The sequence below is a fragment of the Thamnophis elegans genome, chromosome 12 (assembly GCF_009769535.1).
Source record: "Thamnophis elegans isolate rThaEle1 chromosome 12, rThaEle1.pri, whole genome shotgun sequence".
NCBI lineage: Eukaryota > Metazoa > Chordata > Lepidosauria > Squamata > Colubridae > Thamnophis > Thamnophis elegans.
In genome coordinates, this window is record NC_045552.1 from 22,900,001 (window position 1) to 22,926,095 (window position 26,095).

Here is a 26,095-nt window from a genome sequence, read left to right on the forward strand (position 1 = left end):
ATAACTCTGAGGAACAGAAGGAAGAATTGCAACCAAAACAATGTCTTCCACAAAGAAGAGGGGTCAACCTACCATGTTTTCCCCAAAATAAGACAGGGTCTTATTTTCTTTTGACACCCCCCTCCCAAAATAAGCACTTGGTCTTATTTTTGGGGAGATCTTATTATTTTTGAGCAGGGGGCAGGAAGTGTGGCCACCTCATGGCTATTGCTGTGTTGCAATATTTTCGGGGAGGGCTTATGATTTTGTTGAAAATGTCCAGACCAAACATAATTTCTAATGTTGGATTTTCCCCCTTACCAGAGGGAGCCCCCTGTGGAGTACTGTGAAGACGTTACCATGGCAACTCCACTGTGCTGTACAGTAGAAGCCATTTTACGGCAATACAGTAGAAGCCATTTTAAGGCACAACAGGCTGTATCTTAACAGAACACACACCCCAATGGGTGTTAGGGGTGCCTTACCCCCATATTATTTGTTTCCAGAGAGTAAGTCATCTGTGTACCAAGTTTGGTTGACATTGCTTGAGGCGTTCCAGAGTTATGCTGGAACACACACACTCATACACACACACAGATATATTCACAGAAACCTTTTGGTAATCAGATATAATGTGATGGAAAGGAATTTTTATATATATATATATATATATATATATATATATATATATATATATATATATATGTGTGTGTGTGTGTGTGTGTGTGTGTGTGTGTGTGTGTGTGTGTGTGTGTGTGTGTGTGTGTATCTCTCCAAATTCCTTTCCATCACATTATATCTGATTACCAAAAGGTTTCTGTGAATCTCACCTACAGTACCTAGAGGCTGCTCATCCCATACCTATAGGTTCTTCTTGGTACTTACAGGTGCTTGGCTTGAGGATGCTGCTGGTGAGAGGTTGGCCAGGCTGGTGAGAGGTTGTTGCCATGGTGAACAGAGAGAGGCAGTCATCATCCTGGGAGCAGCCAGCTTGAATGGCCCGCAGGTAACTATGGCTGCGCATGCGGAAGCAACCGGGCAGATCCAAAGCCTCCACAGCCTGGGACTCCACCTCTCCGAAAACAGACTCACACACAGCCTCAAACTGATGGTTCAACTCATCACTGATCTGGGAAGAGAATGGAAGTGTGAGGAGGAGGGAATTTAGACTCATTCACCCATTCAATAATGTATCCATAAGTTGTCCTACTATGTGTACCTTCAAAGGGGTGTCAACCTTCTGATGGGTCTATGTCAGTGATGTCGAACCTTTTAGACACCGAGTGCCCAAAATGTGTGCAAGCGCATGCCCAAAATCAAAGATGTGCGTGTACAAACATGCATGGGTATGCACCAGAGATGGGTTCCTACCGGTTCGGACCAGTTTGGCTGAGTAGATAGTAACTCGGCCTGCCACACCCCGAACCAGTTCTATCCTTGGTGCTGCCATCTTGATTTTCAGTTCTGCGCATGCGCAGAACAATCTTCAATCTTCATTGCAAAAATGTAAATTTCCCCCCTTTTCCAATGTTGTGCGCACGCGCAGACCTTTTTAGGTGCAAATGCAAAACATTTTCTGCGCCGAACCAGCAGTAATGCCAGCAGCAACCCAGCTGTGGTATGCACACGGGCATGCACAGCAGGGCATCCCAACACCGGCAGCGCAGCAAGAGGTAAGATCTTTTCCTTTTGGGAGCTTCTGTTTCATCGTTTGCAGGGAAACAGAAGCTCATGAGAGCTGAGCCACAGAGATCTGACCTGGGGCAAAGGTGTGTGTGCCAGCAGAGAGGGCTCTGTGTGCCACCTCCGGCATGCATGCCCTAGGTTCGCCGTCAGGGGTCTATGTTCTCACAAATCCCTCTCCCATTCGCCATTGCAATGAAAGAGTATTGCTGGTTTCTTATACCATTTTAAGTCAAGCTGTGGTAGCTTGTTGGCTATCATCTCAATGTATTGTATGAATCTCACCATTTGTTTCACAGTCCATGCCTAAGTCAATATGGAGGCTTCTTCAGCAAAACTTAAATGCACCATACCTTTGAGTGAGATTGCATAGGCAGCCCTCAACCGACTGTTGATCACTTAGAGACCATTCAAAGTTGTAAACTGAATTAGAAATTCTGCCAGCTGGCCCCTCCCCTGAGGTCATGTGGTCGCATTTTGGGAGCTCAGTACAACCAATGCGCATGTCAGCTGTTTGCAGCATCCTTTGCAAAGGGTTTTTTTTGTTAGAAACTGCCGTTTACTTTTAATTTTTGGCAAAATATGCCCATTATGGACAATAGGCTCACTTAAAGACGAGCACATTCATTATGTTTGTTTTATGACCACTGCATTTGCTTTATGACTCTGCATTTGTTTTAAAACTGCTGAGTTCACTTAATGACTGCTTCAAAAAAGGTTGTAAAATCGGGATCAGTCACCAGATGATCTGTTTAATAACTGGCATGACTTACAGCCATAATTCTGGTCAATTCTGGTCATAAGTGGAGGACTATTGGTAAAGTGAGTCACTGCAAACTCCCAAAATGCTACGCAGTGTTCAAGGAAAACTTGTTCACAGTGAACTATGTTCAGTCCTAGGATTTAGCAATGGAACAAATAAAGTTAAGTATATGTGTAAATTAGATTGCATTGGTCGAAGCTTAAATTAATTAGCTAAGAGCTACAGCTTGAATTGATTATTCAGACAAAACCACAGAATTCCAAGTTAAAAGCAAATCACTCTTATTTTTATAAAGGCTGGTGGATTCTGGTACGCTGCTTAGTTGCAAGTGCTGGAAATTGCAAAGATAATTTCTGCTTTGATTCACACCAAGTAGACTTAAATTCCACTTAAAACCTATGTGAATGGTTAATTGCCAGTAAGAGTGATGAATTTAAGACTTCTTTGAAAGAAAACAAATGCTTGTTTTGGGTCATGAAAAGATAAGTTCTGTTTCTTTCAATTGTTCAGAAAAGCACCTATTTCAAGAGTTTGGGAATCTGCAGATTTATGTATGATTCACTTAGCCGTTGTTGAGGATGGGAGAATCTGTCAATTTCAGTTGCTCTCCGTTGCTTTCTATTTCTCATTTGTGCAAATCTGTCAGTTTTGATTCCATTTCTCATTTTTCTTTGCGTGTATTTGGCTTGTCTAGTCCTGCAGTAGTTCAAGATATATTTTTTTCAACCCCCCCCCCCCTAATATATTGTCATGAATTTTGCACACAATTATTCTGGTACAGTTTTTGTTTCCCATTCTGCCTTCACCCCAATATTATGATATCATATAATAAAGTACGTGTGTGTGTGCCTATGCATGTGTAAAAGTACAAAGTCTGAAGAACTGTTAGGGATGTAATCCTAGTCTTGGGTTGGCTATACACACACACACACACACACACACACACACATACACACCATGATTGAAATAATGTATCTGTCACTTTAAATGCTCAAGTGAGATGCGATTGGATGCTGTTGCTTTAATCGGCCATAAGAGGGAATATGAACTACTACTGGTTGTCCCTGTATGTTCTCCGTGCTTGTTATTGGAGTTGAATACTGTATATTGGATGGTGGCTACTCTGTATGTTAGTTACCTGTCTACATGGTGAATCGTGAGTTGAGCATCTGTAAACCAATGTGTTGCATCATAGATTGTTTATATAATTCAAGACAACTTATCGCTTGTTTCGGAGAATGTTTATCCTACTTTATTTTTGTTAACGCAAGTAAAATTATCCTTGTTTTAACTTTGGCGGCTATGATTGATAGTGTGACTATTCAGAGGCACATTCCTTGCTGCCTTCTGCTACTCAACTCTAGTCTCCAAAAGGAGATATACTTAACAAGAACAATTTTGATTTGTGCATTGGTTTGAAAGTGTAAAATTCATTGAAAAAATTCTCCCCAATTTTTAAATGCCCTAACCCACAATTTCAGTTACTGTAACTAATTATTTCCTTGAAATTCCACTGGACCATTGCTGCATCTTGTCCTAGTGAATCCCATAAGTTAATTAGACATAGCTTAAGAAAGCTTTCCCTTTAAAGTTCTCAAATTCTAGCAACACTGACATAAATATCTGGCAATAAATTCATAACCAAGGCAGCTTTTTCATGTTTGCAAATCTAATGCGCTGTATGCAATAAATAAATATCAGCGCCCTCACTCTCTTTTCCCCAATCACAATAAATAAAAACACAGCATGATTTGTTACTTATCATTTCTCTTTCCAGGATGCAGTGCAAATGAAATCTCAGGAATGCAAAGTATGAATTTTTGGCTCCAGAGACTGAAAGCCATTCCAGGATTACTCTGCAGAAATGGGTTGGTGTATATGGTGCTCTGAATGACTGAATGGCAAAGCATGCAGATGCCAAAACATAGAGAGGGACGAATAATTCACGGATGCAGTTAAGGTGAGCATGCATCAGATCAAAGCACAGCAGCCAAAGGTTTCTTAAGCCAAAGCAGCCTGAATGACATGTCTGGTATCCAATCAAATTTAGTCATTTCCACTGGCAATCCTGGCTCAACAGAGAGGGTGTGCATTGCAGATATATGTGAATGGAACAATTCCTCATTTGCATGATGGCATTGCCCTTTTTCAGTTAGGTATCAGACAAAAGATCCATCATTCATCCGTCATAGCTAAGAGCTAGCTGTGGTGGCAAAATGGTGAGAATGCAGCATTGTAGGCTGACTCTGCCCACTGCCAGGAGTTTGATCCTGACCAGCTCAAGGTTGACTAAGCTTTCCATCCTTCTGAGGTCGGTAAAATGGGGAGCCAGATTCTTGAAGGCAATATGGTGACTCTGTAAACTGCTTAGGTAAAGGTAATGGTTCTCTCGCACATCATGCGTGGTAGTCATTCCTGACTCTAGAGAGCGGTGCTCATCTCTGTTTCAAAGCTGAAGAGCCAGCGCTGTCCGAAGACGCCATCCGTGGTCCTATGGTCGGCATGGCTAAATGCCGAAGGCACACAGAACACTGTTACCTTCCCACCAAAGGTAGTTCCTATTTTTCTACTTGCATTTTTCACGTGCTTTCAAACTGCTAGGTTGGCAGAAGCTGGGACAAGTAACGGGAGCTCACCCCATTACGTGGTGCTAGGGATTCAAACTGCCGAACTGCCGACCTTCTGATTGACAAGCTCAGCATCTTAGCCACTGAGCCACCACATCCCAAAACTGCTTAGAGAGGGCTGTAAAACCCTATGTAGTGGTATACAAGTCTAAGGGCTATTGCTAGCTTTTGTTACAGAAAGCTTTTCCTCCACAAAGAAGGATGATCTAGAATTCTCTTCTTGCTTGGTGGAGCATTTCTTAGGGAAACATCCCTGGAGGAAAAAAAAGCTGTACTTTCAAGGGACAATGAAATGCAAACCAATGTCTCCTTGCCCGAAATTGATTTTTTATTTGATCATCCCACTACAAACAGGGGGAGGGAAAATGACAGACTCTCAATATTCCGTATCCCAGTCATCCAGTTATAATACTGTAAGTTATGTGACACAATTTCCACTCATCTAAACTGACATCGGTGTTACTTCTCATGACTGTCTATCACTTCTACTTGGTCAGCTTTCTACCATCCAAGAACCAAAGAGAAAAACCACCTCACCTGCCCAGTGGTGAAGGAACGTCCATACCCTTGTCCCCGTGGCCGGATTCGGGCTGGTGTGCAGCAGCTGGGACAGTTACAGATATATGAGTCAGAATAGTGTCTACTTGCAAACCTAATGAGAGACATGGGGAAGAAAGGTTTCTGAACAAAACCCCAAAGCAGGACAGGAGCAGAAGACATGGAAAGGAGGCTGGTTTAACATGGCCAAGTTTTCTGCTCCTATAAAATAGGTAAACCCTTGCAGGGGTATGGGTATGCGCCTTAATTACAAACTGGCAATACATATTGACATCGACATTGAGTCTTTATTGATTAGCCCTTGGGCCATATCAAAGTGCAAAGTCTACCTTGGTCTATATACCAAACGAAGGACCCATTGGGATCCCCATATCAAACCAACTTACTTTCTGTGTGGCCACAACCGGAAAATAACATTTAACACAGCACAGGACTTAAACAAAGTGGTTTGGTTGAGATCTGCATATGTGGGACTGATTGGGGTAGATTGCAGGGTTGACACCTGAAATATAATTTTATCATATTTTATCTATATCTTAAATTATTGTATTCTATTCCAATTTCATTTTAGACTGCATTTTATTCCAATTCCATTTTAAATTCTATTTTATTCCAATTCCATTTTATATTGCTTTTATCAAATTTTAGTAATAATTTGTTTCTGGAACTTTGCACTTAGATATGGCCCAAGGGCTAATCAATATATATTGATGAAATGAGCTTTTGTGGCTCTAACCTACAGCAAGTACCAGGAATTGGCACAAAGGAATTAGAATTGTATGATTAAGGAAGACAAAATAATCAGCTATACAGAATGTGATTCTAGACTTGACCTCAACGCTGACAAGGATGGAAGTTGGGTTGCCAAAGAGAGCAGATCTGGAGAATTTGGGGTCCTTGACATGGTACCATGTTAGCTCCAGGACAGCACCGAAGGAGAGAGTCAATGACCAGATAGGTAGACTTCAGACTGTCTGTCATTAAGAGGACATTGGTGCTCTCTTGGTTGTTTTCTTGCAGATATTTCATTACCCAAAGAAGTCATTAGTGCTAGTACTGATAATGTTACCTAGTAATGAATGAACTATCTGCAAGTATCTGCAGGTAATGAAATATCTGCAAGAAAACAACCAAGCTCAGAGAGCATCAAAGACCCCTCATTTCAACTCTGAGCTACAAATATTCTCCTTTATTGACTGTCATTAAGTTGCTCTGATATTTCTCATCAGTTACCGTAATAAAGTTTTGATTTGATCTGATTTTTAAGAAGAGACTGGACAGTCACTTGTCTGAAATGGTATAGGATCTCTTACTTGAGCAGGGAGCTGGACTAGAAGACCTCCAAGGTCCCTTCCAGCTGTATTCCGATTCTGATTTTCAGTTCCTCAGGAAGTAGTGGAGTCAAGGAAGAGGAAGACTGGCTCAGGAAGGATACAAACCCACAAATCATTGGGACATGTTGGCTGTCTGGAGCTATCCATGGTACTAAAACCTACCTTTTTTTCCCTCCCCTGCCCAACTCCTTCACGTATCCCATGTCTCACTTAGGTCAGGAAAAATAATTGGCTTTTAACCTGAGTTCAGGAACAAGCAAACACATTCCCATCTGACTTCTTCTGCTACTCTCTTTCTATGATTTCCCTGAACAGAAATACCATTATCCTCTACCCCTACCCACTTTGCCTTGCCCCATAATATATCAGTTTTGCTACTAGTATTAGGAGACCTCACTCAGATTTCATATGGCTTCTTGCTCTTGGTTAAGATAGTATGTTTTATATATAGACCCCAGCTCAGTTCAATGTTCATTGTTTCTTGAGCATTTCTCCCTCCCCCCCCTAGTAACCGGGAAATATTAGTATCCTTCCTAACTTCTTACTTGGTTCTGGCCTGATCTACGCTGGATGAACGGCGGTATGCCTCGCGCCGGGCCACCTCTTTGGGAGACACTTTGGTGCTGGTATCTGAGTCCCCACTGTCATCATCTCCCATGGCCTTGATGTAGCTGCCACTCCGCATCCGTCGACATGGGATCTCGCCATCCTTCCCCGATGTTGGGTATCCTCCCCAATCATCCTGTGGCACCTGAAGGAAGAAGAGACTGTGCAGGAAGAGCAAATGGTTGTTCTGACCTAGGCTTCCCCAAATCATGAAGCAAACTCCAAAAAACCCTTTTATTAATTTCCTGTGAATTCTTCTCATTCACAGACAGCAAAGTCTTTCAAGGGAGAATTTACAGTCACAGAGCTTATCTGGCTTGAAGAGATGCCAGGCTGATTTCTTCAAAACATGGCACGGAGTCTCGGAGAGTCACAAACCAATTAAGCGAAATAATTATCTCCTGCAAGCTCCCCTCCCCTTTCGCCCCTCTTTCATTCCCTATGGGTGGGACGATTCACCATCCACCTGTGGCTTTACTCCCAAGTTGACCCTCTGGGTACAGGCTGCAGCTGTTCTTCTGCCTCACTGATGTCTGACTCTGAAGGCAGCTGATAACTGTCAGACGGCCCTGGGCCTTTTTCTGCCTGTGATGCAGAGCCCTCATCCAAGCCCTCCCCAGACTCCAGGACTGGCCTATGCTCCTCCCCAACCTCCTCACTGTCCGAATCTAGTGCCAGCTCTGCTGGCCACTGCCAGGCCACAACAATGGTATGTTGGATCAGAAGGAAGTTCTATGGGAGGTCTTGGCTGTAATTAAAGCAGACTTTATGAAGTGCAGTTAGACTATTGGACAGAGGAACTGAGGCTCTTTGTTCCTTGTGTACCAACCTATTAAATTTTTTCCACCTATGCACTAAATGCTACCTTTTAACTGTCACTTTGAGCTTAGCTCTTTTTTGACTGTAAAAACTGCCAATCAGTGGAACATGTGTCCCAGTGAATGGCTTCTTTCCTTTCACTGGAGTTTTGAAACAAAGGCTGGATTTGAGGATCCCTTAGTTCCCTTCCAGCTCCATGATTCTGTGATTCCTCTCCAACACTCTTTTTCACCTGGCTCATCTTTAATGGTTCTAAAAAAAGATAAAGATTTTCTGTCCAGTCCTGTCTAACTCTAGGGGATGGTGCTCATCTCTATTTTCTAGCTGAGGTAGCCAATAAATGCTTCCATGGTCATGTGCCCAGCATGACTATATGCTGAGGCACATGAAACACTGTTACCTTCCCACTGAAGTGGTACCTATTTATCTGCTAATCTACTTATCTAATGAGCCATGGTGGCATAGTGGTTAGAATGCAGTACTCCAGGCTACTTCTGCTGATTGCTGGCTGCCTGTAATTTGGCAGTTCGAATCTCACCAGGTTCAAGATTGACTCTGCCTTCCATCCTTCTGAGGTCAATAAAATGAGGACCCAAATTGTTGGGGCAATCTGCTGACTCTATAAACTGCTTAGAGAGGGCTGTAAAGCACTGTGAAGTGGTATATAAGTCTTATTGCTATTGTTACTCACATTTGCATGCTTTCACATGTTCACATTGAACTGGGGCAAGAACCGGTGCTCATCTCATCATACAGTGCTTGGGCCTTGAACTGCTAACCTTCAGGTCAACAAGCTCAGTGTCTTAACCACTAGGCCACCACACCCACTCTAATGGTTCCAGTGAGTACTACCTTATCCCACCAACCTCCTTAATCCCATTTTTAAAAATACCCTGTCCTTGGCACACAACAAGTCTCAGGATCCGACAGGCTGACATGAGCAGTAATCCTCTTTAAATAGGATACAGTTAAGAGCAATAGAGTTGCTATGTTCATTTTGGTCACTTTCTGAAAATTTATTGGGGTTTAAAGAAACAGCATCAGAAGAGTATTGACAACTTTCAACTTGGGTATTGGAGAAGACTCCAGATAATACCATGGATAGAAATTGAACTGATTTCACTGAAGACTCAAGTGACCAGGTCCAAATTTAAGTAAACTCAGTTCTCTGAAAATGCTTTAATACTCAGAAAGGTGGAAAGAAAAATAAGAGACCAACCAGTAGCAAAGTGAATGGACTTAGTTATGTTGATGATAATTGCACCATTAGGAACTTGAAAGAACAGGTTAGAGATAGATCATCAAAGACAAAATCTACCTATGTGGTTATCAGGAGATGAACATGACTTAACACCACATAATCAATCAGCCAACCAAACAATCAACAAATTGACTGACTGACTGACTGACTGACCGACCAACCGACCGACCGACCGACCGACCGTCCGACTGACCGACCAATCAATCTGAACACTTGTCCAAGGCAACCCTATGAAAATTCTGGTGTAGTTACTGAATAGGAAACTGATGTAAGGGAATATCACTTGATTCAAATTTGATTTTTCAAGAAAAAGTGCACCACCTGAAATAGCAGCTGCCTGAACCATATTCAGGGATGATATTGGAATGGAACTATGTCTCAGTGTCAAAATTAGCATTATACTTCCATAAATACATTTTCAGGGAAAATAGCATCCAAAAACATATACATGTGGATGCAACTTACTCTGTTCCTGAGTTTGAATTATCTATCTATCTATCTATCTATCTATCTATCTATCTATCTATCTATCTATCTATCTATCTATCTATCTATCTATCTACCTACCTACCTACCTACCTACCTACCTACCTACCTACCTACCTACCTACCTACCTATCTATCATCCATCCATCCATCCTCTGTCTATCAGCACATTTTTTGTCATTTATTGAACACACATTTTCACAGAACATATTCTTTTGCAACAGAAAGATGGAAGCCAATCAGTAACTACTCATGCAGGAAATAGTAATCAATATTTTTAATTATTGTTTCTCTTCTCCTCCCTGCCTTATTTCTAATCTTATTCAGTTTTGGCCTATGGCCAAGACTATTAAACTAATTAAGAGACAACAAATCATGAAAAAATGGATAGGTGTAGGAGAGGGAAACTTACTGCTGTGTTCACAAAATTTATTTAAGCAAGTCAAATAATGACCCAGTTTTTGCTCATCATGGTAAACTTGGCTAATGTTTATCTTAATTTTTTCTGTGGAAGTACTTTAGCCCCTTTGGTTGGGTTAAGATTCATTTTATTGTGTTGACCCAGGAAATGGGTTAATGCAGTAATTAAGTAAAGTGTATGGTACAAAGCCATCCAATTTTTGATTCAAGACAATTGCCAAATCCTGGACATTTTCAGAGAACATTCATTCTCATTAGACCCACACAGACAGAATGTTAGATGGAAAAAAAATAAAATGTCAAAGAACTAAATCCAGTATAATCATTATTAATTGAACTTCTGAGATGCTTTTCTTCTAATTGCTAAAGCAAGCTTACTTGTCTTTAATTTTATCTTTATAACAACTTTCTCAAGTTGTTGAAGCTGAAAATGATATCTGCAGTGAACTAAGAGGGTCTTTGAACCACTTTAATTTTTCCATTCTGTCCCTCACAATCTCCTTTGGACTGCAAGGCGATCCAACTGATCAGGCCTAGAGGAGATCAACCTCTAGAAGGTTTCTTTAGAAGGCCAGATTCTGAAGATGAAACTCAAATACTTTGACCACCTAATGAGAAGGAAGGACTCACTGGAGAAGAGCCTCATGCTGGGAATGATGGAGGGCAAAAGAAGAAGTGGACAGCAGAGAACGAGGTGGCTGGATGGAACCACACTGAAGCAGTCAGTGTGAGCTTAAATGGACTCCAGAGGATGGTAGAGGACAGGAAGGCCTCGAGGAACGTTGTCCATCGGGTTGTGTTGGGTCAGACATGACTTTGCAACTAACAACAACCCTCACAACCAGAATCCTATGGTCCTTGTGAAAGTAAATGTTTCTATTGAGTTGTTTGAAAGGGTTTTTGTGAAGACTTTTTCCAGCCTAGTAAATTTTGAAATGTTTTGGGATTACAATTTGCAGAAATTCTGGGATTGGTTGTGCCCACACTTCTGGGGAATACCAAACATTAGCATGACAGTTGAGATGCTAAGTAAAAATAGGTTGTCCATTGCATCAAACTAGTTGGAGTTATTAAATTTCTCTAATTTGTTGTAATGAAGGTGGGAAGTCATTTCTTTATATATCATTTTACTTTTTCTTTATCGTATTCTTTCTTTTCTCTTTCTTTACTTTCTATTTCACTTCCTATTCCTTTGTACTCTTTTTTCTTTCTTTTATTTTTTACTTTGTAGTTAAAATTACACACTCACACAAACGCACACACAAACAAACAAACACACAATATGTTTGGCTAAGTGCAGAATTTTATAAATCTGCAGTGAGCAGGTTGCCAAGATGAAGAAAAAAAAGCCTTTGATAGATTTTCTATTTCTCCCCAAACCCTTCTATGGTGATTGAGGACTGAAGCAGATAATCACAATGGGGACCAACAAGCCGCCCTGAGTCTTCCGAGAGTGGGCGGCATACAAGTTTTAATAATAAATAAATAAATAACAATGAAGAACATTCTAATTCCAATATCCATTCTGATTTCCATTCAAGTGGATAAATTAAGCTACATCATTCCATCTTTCTTTCCATCCCAGAAAAACAGAGTTGTAAGTTGAAAAGTGTTAGCAATGTTGGTTTGGGCTTGTCCTTCGGCACTCAGTCACCATAGATAAAGGTTCCCCTTGCACATATGTGCTAGCCGTTCCTGACTCTAGGGGGTGGTGCTCATTTCCGTTTCAAAGCCGAAGAGCCAGCGCTGTTCAACGATGTCTCTATGGTCATGTGACTGGCAGGACTAAATGCCAAAGACACACGGAATGCTGTTACCTTCCCACCAAAGGTGGTCCCTATTTTTCTACTTGCATTTTTTATGTCCTTTTGAACTGCTAGGTTGGCAATACAAATAACAGGAGCTCACTCCATTATGCGGCGGTAGGGGTTCGAACCACTGAACTGCCGACCTTTCTGATCGACATGCTCAGTGTCCTAGCCACTGAGCCACCGCATCCCATCCCAGTCACCATAGAAGAGTTTAAAAAAAAACCTGTACTGATAAAATGCAGAAAAGATTCAGAGAAGAAACTGACAGATTTGACAGAAAGCATCCTATTTCCTCACTCTGGGTGCTATCATTTTAGCAGAAATCAGAGTTTGCAAACCATAAAATGCAGGGTGTTAAAGTAATACATTCTTGATGTATTTCTTATATAGCATAGTTCTGGGAAGTGACAGAAAATTCTCTGCCCAGAAAATCTCATAATTTGGGGAATGTTATCTACAGTCTATAAAACCATTTGAGAAAGGTCTATATTGATATAAATGTGTTATGGAAGATTATTTGATGCTTTATAAAAGAAGACCGTGTGGTTCCTAATTATTTGCCCTGAAATATTTATTAAACATAATTGATTGATTATGTGCCAACAATTCATTGTTGACTCCTAGTGATCACACAGGTAGATTTTTCTCCATGATGATCTGTCTCTAACCTCTTCCTTCAGCCTCCTTCTATCATCAACTGAGTCCACCCACCATGCTGTTGGTCATCCTCTTCTTCTTTTCTTCTCTTCCCTTCCACCTTTCCTTATTGTTAAATATTTAATAGCTTAGGAAAGAGATCCAAAGTATCTTAGCTACCTTGTTTCCCCGAAAATAAGACCTATCTAAAAATAAGACCTTTTGAGTGCATGTGCTAAAATAAGACCTCCCCTGAAAATAAGACCTAGTGAAGGGGTGGGGCGTGACCAGCACAGGAGGCAGCCCTTCCCTTCCACGGTCAGCTAATGGCACCTGGGCCCCTTAATCGCGACCCACGGATCAGCTGAGCTGATTGGCAGTTGCCTCTCATTCCATCTCTCTGGGTGCCTGGAGGTGTTTCTTCCACACTCTTGCCATCCCCAGACCTGCTGTGGCACCAGGTAACCTCACAGCTGAGGGCCCCTTGTCAAGTCCTGATGTGGGGCTCACCATACTTGGGGGTTTGGGTTTGGGGAGACATGGAGCTGTAACCATCGGAGTTGGTGAGTCCAACAATGAGCTGTGATTAAGGGGCCCAGCAGCCATGAGGTGACCACGCTCGCCGTCTCCTGCACCTCAAAAAAAGACCTCCCCAAATATAAGGTCAAGCACTTATTTCGGGGGTCAAAAGAAAATAAGACCCAATCTTATTTTCGGGGAAACACGGTAGAAATAATTTCCTGTTCTGAAATGAAACCTCCATCTTAAAGGAACGTAGAATAATGAAAGGGATCTCAGGTGTCTTCCAGCTCAACCCTTCTGCTCAAGCAGGAGAGCCTTTACCAGGGGTGTCAAATTCAATTTCATTGAAGGCCACATCAGGGTTGTGTTTGACCATGAGGGGATTGGGTGGGCATGACCGGCTTGATGTCACCTGTGTCAGGGGTGAGTGTTTTGCTACTGAAAATGTGCTCCTGAGCTCCGTTTTTGGCTGGGATGGCCTCCTGCAACCATCTGCCAGTGAAAACAGAGCTCAGGAGAACCATATGTGGCCCTCCCAAGCTCCATCTTCACTGGCAGAGGCACCATGGGCCAGTCCTTCACTGTTCTTAGGGTGGCCCCATGGGCCAGATCTAAGCACCCTGTGGGCCAGATCCGGCCCGCGGGCCTTGAATTTGACACCCCTGCCCTATACCATTTCAGACAAATAGTTGTCCTGTCTCTTTCCAAAAGCCTCCAGTGATGGAGCACCCAAAACTTCTGATGGCAAGACAGTCCATTGCTTGATTGCTCTCCCCTGTTGGAAGAAACATTCATCTGGGTTCAGTTCCAAGTGGGGAGAAAGAAATTGGGAGTGTAGAGACTGCTTGGAAAGATGGTTTAATGGTGGACAGGATCACAAGGCTTGAGATCCTGGGCAAAAAAGGGAAGAGATGCTCAGAATGCCTGGAATTTATGCCCTCTGTTTGGGTTTGGATTTGAGCTTGTATTCTGATTGGTTGATTGGGGCCATGCAGGGGCAACTCTGTAGGCTGTCCTGAGTCCCAAGCTTGGTTTACTCTTGCTGGGTGATGATGTAATGAAAGGGTTTTGGACAATTCCTACCATGTTTTTCCCAAAAATAAGACAGGGTCTTGTTTTCTTTTGACCGCCAAAATAAGCACTTGGCCTTATTTTCAGGGAGGTCTTATTATTTTTGAGGTGCAGGAGGCGGCGAATGTGGTCACCTCATGGCTGCTGCTGTGTCGCAATATTTTCAGAGAGGGCTTATTTTTAGGGTAGGGCTTATTTTAGTGCATGTGCTCAAAAGCCCAATTGGGCTTATTATCCGGGGAGGTCTTATTTTCAGGGAAACAGGGTATTATGGTTCTGCGTGAAGGTGGTAGATCTTTGTTATGTAGAATAGACTGGCTTAGGCCTTAATGGCCCATTGACAAAGCAGGGTGGTGGAGTTTCTGCCTCCCTTTTAGGGGAAATATTCTGCCCTTTTAATATTTCCTAAAATATCTCATTATCCTAGGCGAGGAGTGGGTGTTAACTTCCTACACACCATTAGGATTTTTTTTCCTTAGTTCTAGGAAGCTTCTCTCCTTGATTATTTCCAAATTAGTTAGTTTCTCTGTTGTCCCTTTTAGCATCGTTGCAAAGCTGAAACCGAGTATCTTGTAGTTGGAATACTTTGACTCGGTTTCACACAGTTCAAAACGAAGGAGCTGCTGTGATCAAGGGAAGATCAATATGAGAGTGGCGGTACTTTGGGACTTTTGCAGCGGTGTAGGCTCACATCACAAACAGTACCGCCTCTGCTGGGTGCAGAATGCGAGCATGCGATGCAAACTTTGTAGCTAGGGGAGAAATAGAAAATTCACCAAAGGCCACATTTTTTTTGTGTCTTGGCAACCGATAATGTTGCAGTTGCTGCTGTGTTTTTAAAGTTATGTTTTCTGAGATATGCTTTGAGTCAGAATAGCTTTCGTCCATTCCATTGAATTTTTTATTTTATTTTTAACAACGTGGAAAAAATATTCTTGCCCACGTTGGGGAAAAATGGAGAAGAACTCTAATCTGACTCTTCTATGAAGGTACAGATTCCGAGGCTGAAGCTGAAATACTTTGGCCACTAGCAATAGCAATAGCAGTTAGACTTATATACCGCTTCATAGGGCTTTCAGCCCTCTCTAAGCGGTTTACAGAGTCAGCATATTGCCCCCAACAACAATCCGGGTCCTCATTTTACCCACCTCAGAAGGATGGAAGGCTGAGTCAACCCTGAGCCGGTGAGATTTGAACAGCTGAACTGCAGAACTGCAGTCAGCTGAAGTAGCCTGCAGTCCTACTCTTATTAGGAATAGAAGTCTCATTGGAAAAGACCCTGATGTTGGGAAAGATGGAAATAGGGAAGGCAGTGGATGAGATGATTTAGATACTTTTATCAACTCAATGATCATGAAGTTGGGCAAATTCTAGGAGACAATGGAGGATAGGAGGGCCAGTTGTGCTGTACTCCATGGGGGCATAAATAGTTGGAAATGACTTAGCAACTGAATAACAAACAACAATGGAGAAGGAAATTTTGCCTGTTCTCTTGCCAGTTTCAAAGCAGAACTGAACAGAAAATTTTTCACAATGCCATCAAAAATTCCATGCTTGTCTTTAACTGCTTCTCTAAGTTCTATTTCTTTTCTCCTAGCAGCATCTCATAATTAAAAGTGATTACACTCAGAAGTGTACAGAAGCCAGCTCTGTCCAAAAGATTCATCATACAACCAGACTGGGGAAGAAGGGTTGGAGAAATATAATCTCAAGAAGATAGGTTGGAATACGTGTCATGGATCTAGTGTCCCTCTGAACCTATTCCAGCTTTATATTGACATTAGCCAGTAACCCGGCATTGCCCGGGAATTTATTTATAGTGGGGGGGAATGTCCGGACCAAAGGGAGCCCCCTTGTGGAGTACTGTGAAGCCATATCATGGCAACTCCACTCCGCTGCACAGTAGAAACCATTTTACGACAGTACAGTAGAAGCCATTTTAAGGCACAACAGGCAGTATCTTAACAGAACACACACACCGAGGGGTTTTAGGAGTGTCTTATCCCCACAATATTTAATCTATGAAACATCTTTCATACCATGTTTGGTTGAAATTGCTGAAGGCATTCCATAGTTATGCTGGAACATACACGCATGCGCGCGCGCGCGCACGCACACACACACACACACACAGAGAGATTTAACTGGAATCTGGCAGAATAGCAGATGTGGATCCAAAATCCCAAATTTGTGAACATAGGAAAGAATGTAATTGTGTTTGGACAAACCAAAAATTAAACTAGATTAAATGAATAAATACAATCAATATACATGTACTGTCAGTATACATGACATTTGCCATTTTATGCAGGTGTAATATATGTAAAACACACATGCATAAACTCTCATTTAGAAATAACAGATATTATGCTTTAATGGAACCACTTTCCCTATTGGACCATTAAATTGAGGGCTGGCTGGATTTAAATATAAAGCAAAGTAAACTGGTACTCCAGGAGGCAGGACAGGATGATGGAAATGTTTCAGAAGACCTTTGAAGGGCTTACAAAATTGTCCTAAGTAGGCCACCTGGAATTCTAGACAATAGGTGTACATAAATATCCTCAACTCTGATCTAGACTGGCCTTCCCCAACACGACACTCTGAATACGTGCTGGTCCACAATACCCATCTTGTGTATTCTAATCCATCTTGAGCTCTGGTTGACATTTGATGTGTTAGATTTATGTCCCATTCAGGAGTTCAAAGTGATGCACAATGTTCTCTCTTCCTAGTTGTCTCCAGAAACAATAACTCTGTGAGATAGGCTAGGTTGAGAGGGAAGGACTGGTCCAAAGTCGTCTGATGATCCTCATCCCTGAGTAGGGAAAAAAAACCTGGGCTCCTCTGCTCCTAGTCTAACACCTATACCATTGCACCAGTGCTGTTCTTGGGCTGAGAGAGAAGAAAAAAGTCTTGGTCATGTTTGAGCCTTGACCTTAGAAAGCAGACATGGGAAAGATTTCATTGTCTTCTCCCAGACAGTTGCTGGCTGCTCTTATTAGTCTCTTCTCCCTCATTAGCACTTGGATACCATTGATTAGCCCTGTGCAAAAGCCGTTCTCTGCAATACAAGTTAGTAGCTCTTGCTAATTGTTTGTTTGGGCACTACTAGCAGTTGGAAGTGCTTCAATATCTTGAGAAGTTGATATGTCCAGCTCTTCAGAAAACTTCAGTCTTTTAAAAGACTCTCTTTTGCTCCCTTTGTCTGCTTTCCCTCTTTTATCCTTTGTAGAGAAGAGGTTACTATGGCCCTGACATTTCTTTAATCACCAACAATCTCAATGTGCAGAACTGTAGAGCACATTGGAAAAGGAAGGGGGAAGGAGAGAAACAGAGAAGAAAATTTTGGAGAGCAGGAAAGACTCTCTGCAGAAAGAGATCCACTCCCCAGACCTTCATAATTTATTAGATAGATCAAGAATTGACCCATGGTAAGAATTGTTGGTAAGAATGAGTGGAGGTTTGTTAAAGAGAGGTCCAACCTAGAAGTAAGAAGAAATTTTCTGACAGTGTTGTTGTTGTTAGTTGTGAAGTCGTGTTCGACCCATCACAACCACATGGACAATGTTCCTCCAGGCCTTCCTGTCCTCCACCATCCTCTGGAGTTCACTTAAGCTCATGCCTACTGCTTCAGTGACTCCATCCAGCCACCTCAATCTCTGCCATCTCCTTCTTTTGCCTCAATCTTTCCCAGCATTAGGCTCTTCTCCAATGAGTCCTTCCTTCTCATTAGGTGGCCAAAGCATTTGAGTTTCCTCTTTAGGATTTGGCCTTCTAAAGAGCAGTCAGGGCTAATCTCCTCTAGGACTGACTGGTTTGATTGCCTTGAAGTCCAAGGGACTCGCAGGAATCTTCTCCAGCATCATAGTTTAAAGGCCTCCATTCTTTGGTGCTCAGCTTTCTTATGGTCCAACTTTCACAGCCATCCATTGCAACTGGGAAAACCGTAGCCTTGGCTAGATGCACTTGTGTTGGCAGGGTGATGCCTCTGTTTTTTAGTAGGCTGTCTAGATTTGCCATACCTCCCCAGGAGCAAGCCTCTTTTAATTTCTTAGCTGCAGTCCCTATCTGTGGTGATCTTGGAGCTCAGGAAAATAAAGTCTGTCACTACGTTCATTTCTTCCCCATCTATTTGCCAGGAATTGAGCGGGCCGGATGCCATGATTCTTAACGTTGAGTTTCATTGATAGAGTCTCACTGACAGTGAGAACAATTAATGGAACACCTTGTCTCCCGGAGTTGTGGGTACTCCATCGCTGAAGGTTTTCATAAATAGACCAGACAACCATTTGACTGGGATGGCATAAAGTCTTCTGCCTTGAGCAGAGGGTTGGACTAGAAGACCTCTGAGGTCCCTTCCAGCCCCATGATTCTATGTTCTATGTTTTAGTTAAAAGTCTCTTCCACCCTTACCAGGCATCCTCCATACTGCAAGTACAATTACTATGAATTAAGTCAACAAAACGCATGCTAGAACTGGTAACCTCATAGTCATATCCATTGTTTTAAAACATTGCAGTGTTTTCCCGAAAATAAGACAGAGTCTTATTTTCTTTTGATTCCCGAAATAAGCACTTGGCCTTATTTTCAGGGAGGTCTTATTATTTTTGGGATGCAGAAGACGGCACCTCACGGCTGCTGCTGTGTTCCAATATTTTTGGGGAGGGCTTATTTTTGGGGTAGGGCTTATTTTAGCACATGTGCTCAAAAGCCTGATTGGGCTTATTATCCAGGGAGGTCTTATTTTCAGGGAAACAGGATATTACCGAACAAATGTATATGGTTGCCCAACTCACCCACAGGTGATTGCTGGTGGCTTACAATATTAAAAATTCAGAACCTAACAGAACACAACCCCCATGGCAGCAGTAACCCAATCAAATCAAGCACTTGATGAGCTCCATCTCCATTTGTGTCCCCACCCCCCAGTCCTGCTGACAACACCATATCTTCAGGTCTTTTTGAAAAACAACAAGGTGCAGGGCCCAATCGTACCTCAGAAGAAATGATGTTCCACAGAGAAATCTATGCAGCATTTTGGCATTTAAAAAAAACACAATCTGGGAGGGGCCAATAGGCAGTTGTGCAAAATTTCTCCTCAGCAGTGGTGTATTAATCACTACGTAGACTAAGTATGTGTGGGCCTAAGCAGGGCTGACATTGTGTGTGTGAGAGAGACAGAGGGCGGGGAGAGAGGGAGAGGGAGAAGGAGAGAGAGAGAGAGAGAGGGAGGGAGGGATACGATCAAATGAGGTACTAATACCACTCTATAAAGCCCTAGTAATACCACACCTAGAGTACTGCATCTAGTTTTGCTCACCACACTATAAAAAGATGTTGAAACTCTAGAAAAAATGCAGAGGAGAGTAACCAGGATGATTAGGGGATTGGGGACTAAAACATATGAAGAACCATTACAGAAACTGGGCATGGCTAGTGTAATGAAGAGAAGGACCAGGGGAGACAGGCCCAAAATAGTGGTGGGATTCAGCCAGTTTGTACCTATTCTGGAGAACCAGTTGTTAACTTTCGAAGCAGTTCAGAGAACTGGTTGTTGGAAGAAATCTCCGTTTGTTTTTTGCTACTTTACAGGGCTAATCCTGTAAGGAAAGCAGGAAGGAAAGATTCTGGTGTTGTTTCTAGACTCATCTTTATTGCCCTGCTTACAGAAACTGCCTCTCCGGTTAACCCTTGTTACATTGAAACAGTTAAGGCGAAGCGCCCATCGACCTGAGTGATGTTGAATTGGCCATGCCCACCCGGTCACATGCCTGCCGAGCCACGCCTACTCAGCTGGTCAATAGGGCAGAGAACCAGTTGTTAAATTATTTGAATCCCACCCAAAGGTGACACCACAAAGTTGAGAAAAAAAAAACCAATAACAATTTGTACAGTATGTACAAATGAGGGAGGTACCAAGATTTGTCAGTGCTGAGGGCACCAGTGAGCCTTAATCCACCACTGCTTCTCAGTTGTTGAGCACTGCCTGTTTCTCAGCAACAGAGTTCACCCTACCAGCCAGTTTGTTTGTTTGTTTATGTTTCTTATTTCTTATCTGTCCATCTTTCTCAGAGAGGGAGTTCCTGACCGATTTTCAAGGCTTGTGCAATGCCACGAACCATAAATTAAAAGAGGTTAGGCTCACAGCTGCCCACCAAGCCATAAAAAGCAAACTAAAGTTAAAACTACCCAAGCCAAGTGTGCTGCATGCACAAATATATACGCTAGATTGGTGTTGTGTGAATACCAGTGCAGCTCCTGGGGCTGAAAATGACCTGGTGAAATGTCTTATTTCAAATGTCATCCATTGATATTTATTCATTTGGTATTCAAATTCATATAGCTGCCCATCCCATCAAAGGCGACTGAGCGGTACACGACAAACGGATAAAACCACACACAAAAAATGACAAATATAGTATATAGTATATACAAAAAACAAAATTTTGAAAAGTAAATATTATTAAGGACATGCTTCATCTTATTATTCAGTTTCTAGGGTTAGATGATGAACCATAAATTAATCAAATAGAATGGTTTTCATCAGCATGCTACATTTTTAAAAAAAAGCTCAAACAAAGTTAAAACTAGCCAGGGTTGCTGTATTGTGCGAAAGCATCTGTTAGGTTTTTATTTTATTTTATGAGCTTTGGAGGTGTAGTGGTCAGAGCGCAGTACTGCAGGCTACTTCTGCTGACTTCCAGATGCCTGAAGTTTGGTGGTTCGAATCTCACCAGGCTCAAGGTTGACTTGGCCTGCCATCCTTCCAAGGTGGATAAAATGAGGACCCAGATTGTTGTGGGCAATAGGTTGACTCTGTAAAACTACTTAGAGAGGTCTGTAAAAAACTGTGAAGCGGCATATAAGTCTAAGTGCTATTGCTATTGGAGCTGGCAAAATGTGTTGTAGGACTGAGCTGTTGAATGACAGGACCACAGAATTATCTGCAAGAATCAGATGGCTTCATCAGAATGACAAAATTAGTGTTGTCATATTGTGATGTCAGCTGCATCTCATATATGTCTGCGCAGCACTCCGGGGCATAGTCAGAAAGGGATGAGTTTGCATCAAGACATTACAATGCTTATTTTGCACTGATGATGTTACCTACTTTGGTAATGAAATGTCTGCAAAAAAGCACCAAGCTCAGAGAGCCCCAAGGACCCCACAACGCTTATTTTGTCATGGGCTCTTCCTTGCTCCCCTAGGATTCTTCCCCTAGGAAGAATTGAAGGGTGTCTTGGACTCAGCTAATGCAATCTCCTGTTCGGTTTAGGACTTTTATGTCACCTCACAGTGAAAAAGCTGAACACAACAAGGATACAGAACACAATTTCCCATTTGGGGGATTAGCCAGATGGTTCTGTTCATACTGACTAAAATTTGGAAGTTCTAATCAAAAGCAGATTGTAAAAGGTAGACACAGGAAACTGATGGCTATAAGGCTCAGTACAGTTATGTACAGGTAGTGCTTGACATACGACCAGAGGTTGGTTCCTACCGGTTTGGACTGGTTTGGCCAAACTAGTAGTAACTTGGCGGCCTGGGTCACTGGAACCGGCAGCGACCCAGATCCAGGTCACTGGAACTGCCACGCCCCTGAACTGGTTCTCTTATGTTGCCACCATTTGATTTTCAGTTCTGCACATGCACAGAACAATTTTCACTGCAGAAATGTAATTCCCCTCCTTTTCTAACGTTTTGCGCATGCAGAGACCTTTTTAGTTGCAAACATTTTTGCATGCCGAATCGGCAGTAATGCAGGCAGCAACCCACCTTTGCTTACCACCATCATGGAGCCTATGCATTACAGTTGTAAGTTGTGATTGTGGAGGAAGGGCAGAATTTTGGACCGGGTCGGTCATAAATACCTTTGGGGATCTGTCATAACTCCAAAGATTGCTAAGGGACTGGTTGAAAGTCAAGGACTAGCCATATATGAATAACCCATCAAATTAGAATTGAAGGTATAAGATGGAGACCCTGGCCAGTCTACCCACCTCCTTACCTGAAGATAATGATAGGACCGATCCTTGGCCTTGGCCTCTTGAAGCATCAAGGGTTTTTCTGGGCCTCCTCCTGAGCTGGGATAAGCCTCACGTGCTTGGCTGACCGTCATCGTATGCCAAGAACTCCTCTTGAGAGTCTGGCCATCCAAGGACATGGACATTCCTGCACAGGCTAAACACTTGCCCTCTCCACCTCCACTTTTGAGACTCTTCAAGGTCAAGTCTCGGAAGGCACTTTCAGGGGTGTCCACACAGTACTGGGTGCTCTGGTCAACAGCATGTTGTCTTCCGGACACCATGTAGCTACTATCACTGTCCAGGTTATCATCAGAGCTCCACCAGCCCAACATCTTGTTCCGATGGCGGGAAGAAGATGACGAGGAATCCATCTTGCGGTCTTTGCTTTTGCTACGCTTGCCATGCCGTGACTGGCGGTGGTGGTGAGGGTGGTGGTGGTGGTACCCTCCCTCGGTGCCCCGCCCTTCCATCTTGGTGCCGTTGTACTCCCGCTTGGAAGGGGCTTCCAGGGAATGGGACTTGGCGAAGAGCTTCTGGACGGAATGGACGAGGTGCCGGATGCGGCTGGGACTCTCGCTGCGTGGCTGCTCTGTGCTGCTGGCCCGCTGGTACTGTAGGGTGTGGAAGCCGTCGTGGTGAAGAGGCAGCTGCTTCTCGAACTGGTCCAGGAGAGTGGGGGGCAGCCGGTTGATCTTGCCGGAAGGATGGGCGGCCGCCATGCACTCGTCACAGGAGTCGTACTGTTGAGGTGTGTGGTGCATTCTAGGAAAGGTGCTGCTACTGCTGGCAGCGGAAAGGGGTTCAGTTAGGCTGAGGGGAGGGTCAGCAGAGCTCCGGGACGAGCAGTAGTGGTCCAAGGAATAAGGCTCACTGGGACTGAGGAGGTATGGCTGGCGAGATTCCTGGCTATGGTGGATGTATTCCATTGGCTGGTCACAGGCCTCCGGGATGCAGTGGCAAGGGTGTTCCCGTGACTGGTTGCGGTCCCCATGGTAGCTCTTCATGGTGTCATCACCAGGCAAGTAGGCCACTCATCCTGCTCTCTGTGGGTCAGGGGAAGAGGAAGACCCAGCACCTACAAAAAAGAGGTAATGTTAGTCTATAAAGGCCGGGCCACAGATACAACTTTCATGGAAAAGACCTCAGGTTCAATCCTTGACTCTGGAAAGATACTGCAGGAACTTCTATAGACCTACTGTCAAGTGGACAACTTTGAGCTAAGGTTGCACAGAAGGTTTTTACTAAAGCTAACTTCCTTTGACTTGGCCATGGCCATGGCAAGGGCTCAAGAAAAGAAATTATCTAGTGTTTAAGATAGTTCAGCTTCTTGTGGTCTGAAGCTCTTCAGATATCTTAGATTGCAATTGGCAAGATGTCTCAGTTAGGTCCTCCAAGGTATTTGGAGATGGTTGGCATAAGAGCCATTTCCAGGCATTCTTGGAAATTAGGAAAAGCTTTTATTGGTTCTAGCCTTTTTATTTTGAAGGGAGCCCATTTTCCCAGAGAAGAATGAAAGGTCATCTGAGGCCATGTAGTTTTAGAACACTAGGGGTGGAGAAGAGAGGAAAACAAGAAAGGAGCAGGGCTTGTCTTGTCATAAATGGATTTCAGGAACTGGTCGCCTCTATGTGGCAGCCATTCTGTGAACAGGTGTCTCTAGTCCTATCCTATTAGGTAGTCAAGGTTGATTTCTAAGAATGAGTGTCATTAGAAGTCACCTGTGTATCTGGATGTTATATTTCCCAGCATTCTTACTATACTATAGGCCAGTGATGGTAAATCTTTTTGTCATCGCATGCCGAAAGCGTGCATGTGTGGGCCCACACCTATAATGCAATGTGTGCACAACACTCCCCGTGTGCACCCTCCCCCCCTGCACATGCACACAGGTCTGGGCCTAGCAGGCCTCCTTGCAGCCTCCTGGGACCAAAAATGGGGTGCGGGGAGGGAAGCGCCACACCCCCGTGCTCCCCTTCCTCCTGCGCATGCATGCATGATGCCCACCCCCATGCAAGTATGCAAATCTCCCACATGCATCTCTCCCCCGTGCATGCATGGCAGAGACCCCAAAATAACTTGGCCGGCAGGAGGCGCACGTGCATGTGTGGTGCAGCTGAACTGGGGTGACAGTTTGCGTGCCCACAGAGAGGGCTCCGTGTGCCATAGGTTTGCCATCATGGGTATCGGCTATGCTGAATGGAGCTACTGAAAGTTATGGTTTGGTGACATCAGGGAGGCATCATCATTATTGCTGGTGTATCCTGAAATAAACTTTAGATGTTCTTCACCCATGGTAAAAAGTACTGTATTTTTTGGAGTATAAGATGCACCTCTCCCCAAAAAGAGAGTGAAAATCTGGGTGCATCTTATACACTGAATACAGCATTTCTGGCCTCCTGAAACCCCACCCCCTTTGCATAAATGGATGCACAGAGGGTTTGGGCCTGCAAAATGCTCCTGGGGAGGGCAAAAACGAATGAAAAATAGGCCGTTCTTTGCCCGTTTTTCCCTTCCAATCCCCAAGGAGCACTCTACAAGCCTCCCAAAGCTTATGCATGCCCTGCTTTTTGCAAAAGATGGGCCATTTTTTGCTCATTTTTGCCCCCCAGGAGCACTTTGCAAGCCTCTTAAACTCTCTGCATGCCCCGTTTTTCACAAAAAATGAGGCATGCAGAGGGTTTGGAAGGCCTGCAGAGTGCAATTTTTTTTAAAAAAAATCTACCTCTTCAAAATCTTGGTGCGTCTTATACTCTGGTGCATCTTATAGCCTACGATAAGTTGTAATTTCTTCCTAAGGGCGTCTTTGGTGTCATGTAAGGCAAGCTGAACAGAAAATACCATTTAGATAAAATCAGGAAGTATGACAAAAAATGATGTGACGCTGACCTTTTAGCTGTGGTAGGATTGGCGTTTATGAGACAGCTTAGTGGACAACTGATTTGTCATGGAGAATAAGAAAGGAGACAGTGTACTGAACAAAGCAAAATGGACTTTCAATGGGAACAGGCATTTAAGTCAATAACTTAACTTTAACGGTCTTTGCATTGTGAGAATGAAGAAATATGGCCTATTGATCCATTAAACTCAATAAGTCCTATGGATAATAGAAGGCCCCAGAAGAAAGAGATATGAACCAAATTTTTCAGCTAGGATGATTTCAAAATTTACCGGAAATATTTGTAATCCTGCAGAACCGTTGCTAACTGTGAAATATGTTGTTGTTGTTGTTGTTGTTGTTGTTGTTGTTTTGCAAAATATGCACTTGTATGGATTCGTTTAAAACAGGAAGAATGAAACTGTTGGAAATGAGGAATTGAAAGTAATGTACACAGGTATTCATGGATAGTGACAGTTAGCCAAGTTGTTGGAACATGTATGTGGTTAGAGGAACAGTATAAAACAGCGTTTCTCAACCTTGGCAACTTGAAGACGTCTGGACTTCAACTCCCAGAATTCCCCAGCCAGCATTCGCTGGCTGGGGAATTCTGG

The 26,095-nt window shown here is 43.1% G+C and overlaps 1 protein-coding gene across 1 annotated transcript in view; it reads right to left on the reverse strand.

The window, feature by feature from the left end:
• Nucleotides 1-23,610, reverse strand: part of DLGAP3 (DLG associated protein 3) — a 51,673-nt gene extending 28,063 nt beyond the window's left edge. The window contains 4 exon segments of the mRNA XM_032228343.1: nucleotides 865-1,108; nucleotides 5,590-5,704; nucleotides 7,490-7,695; nucleotides 22,588-23,610. Coding sequence (XP_032084234.1) covers nucleotides 865-1,108; nucleotides 5,590-5,704; nucleotides 7,490-7,695; nucleotides 22,588-23,610 — 1,588 coding nt within the window.
• Between the last annotated feature and the right edge of the window lie 2,485 nt (nucleotides 23,611-26,095).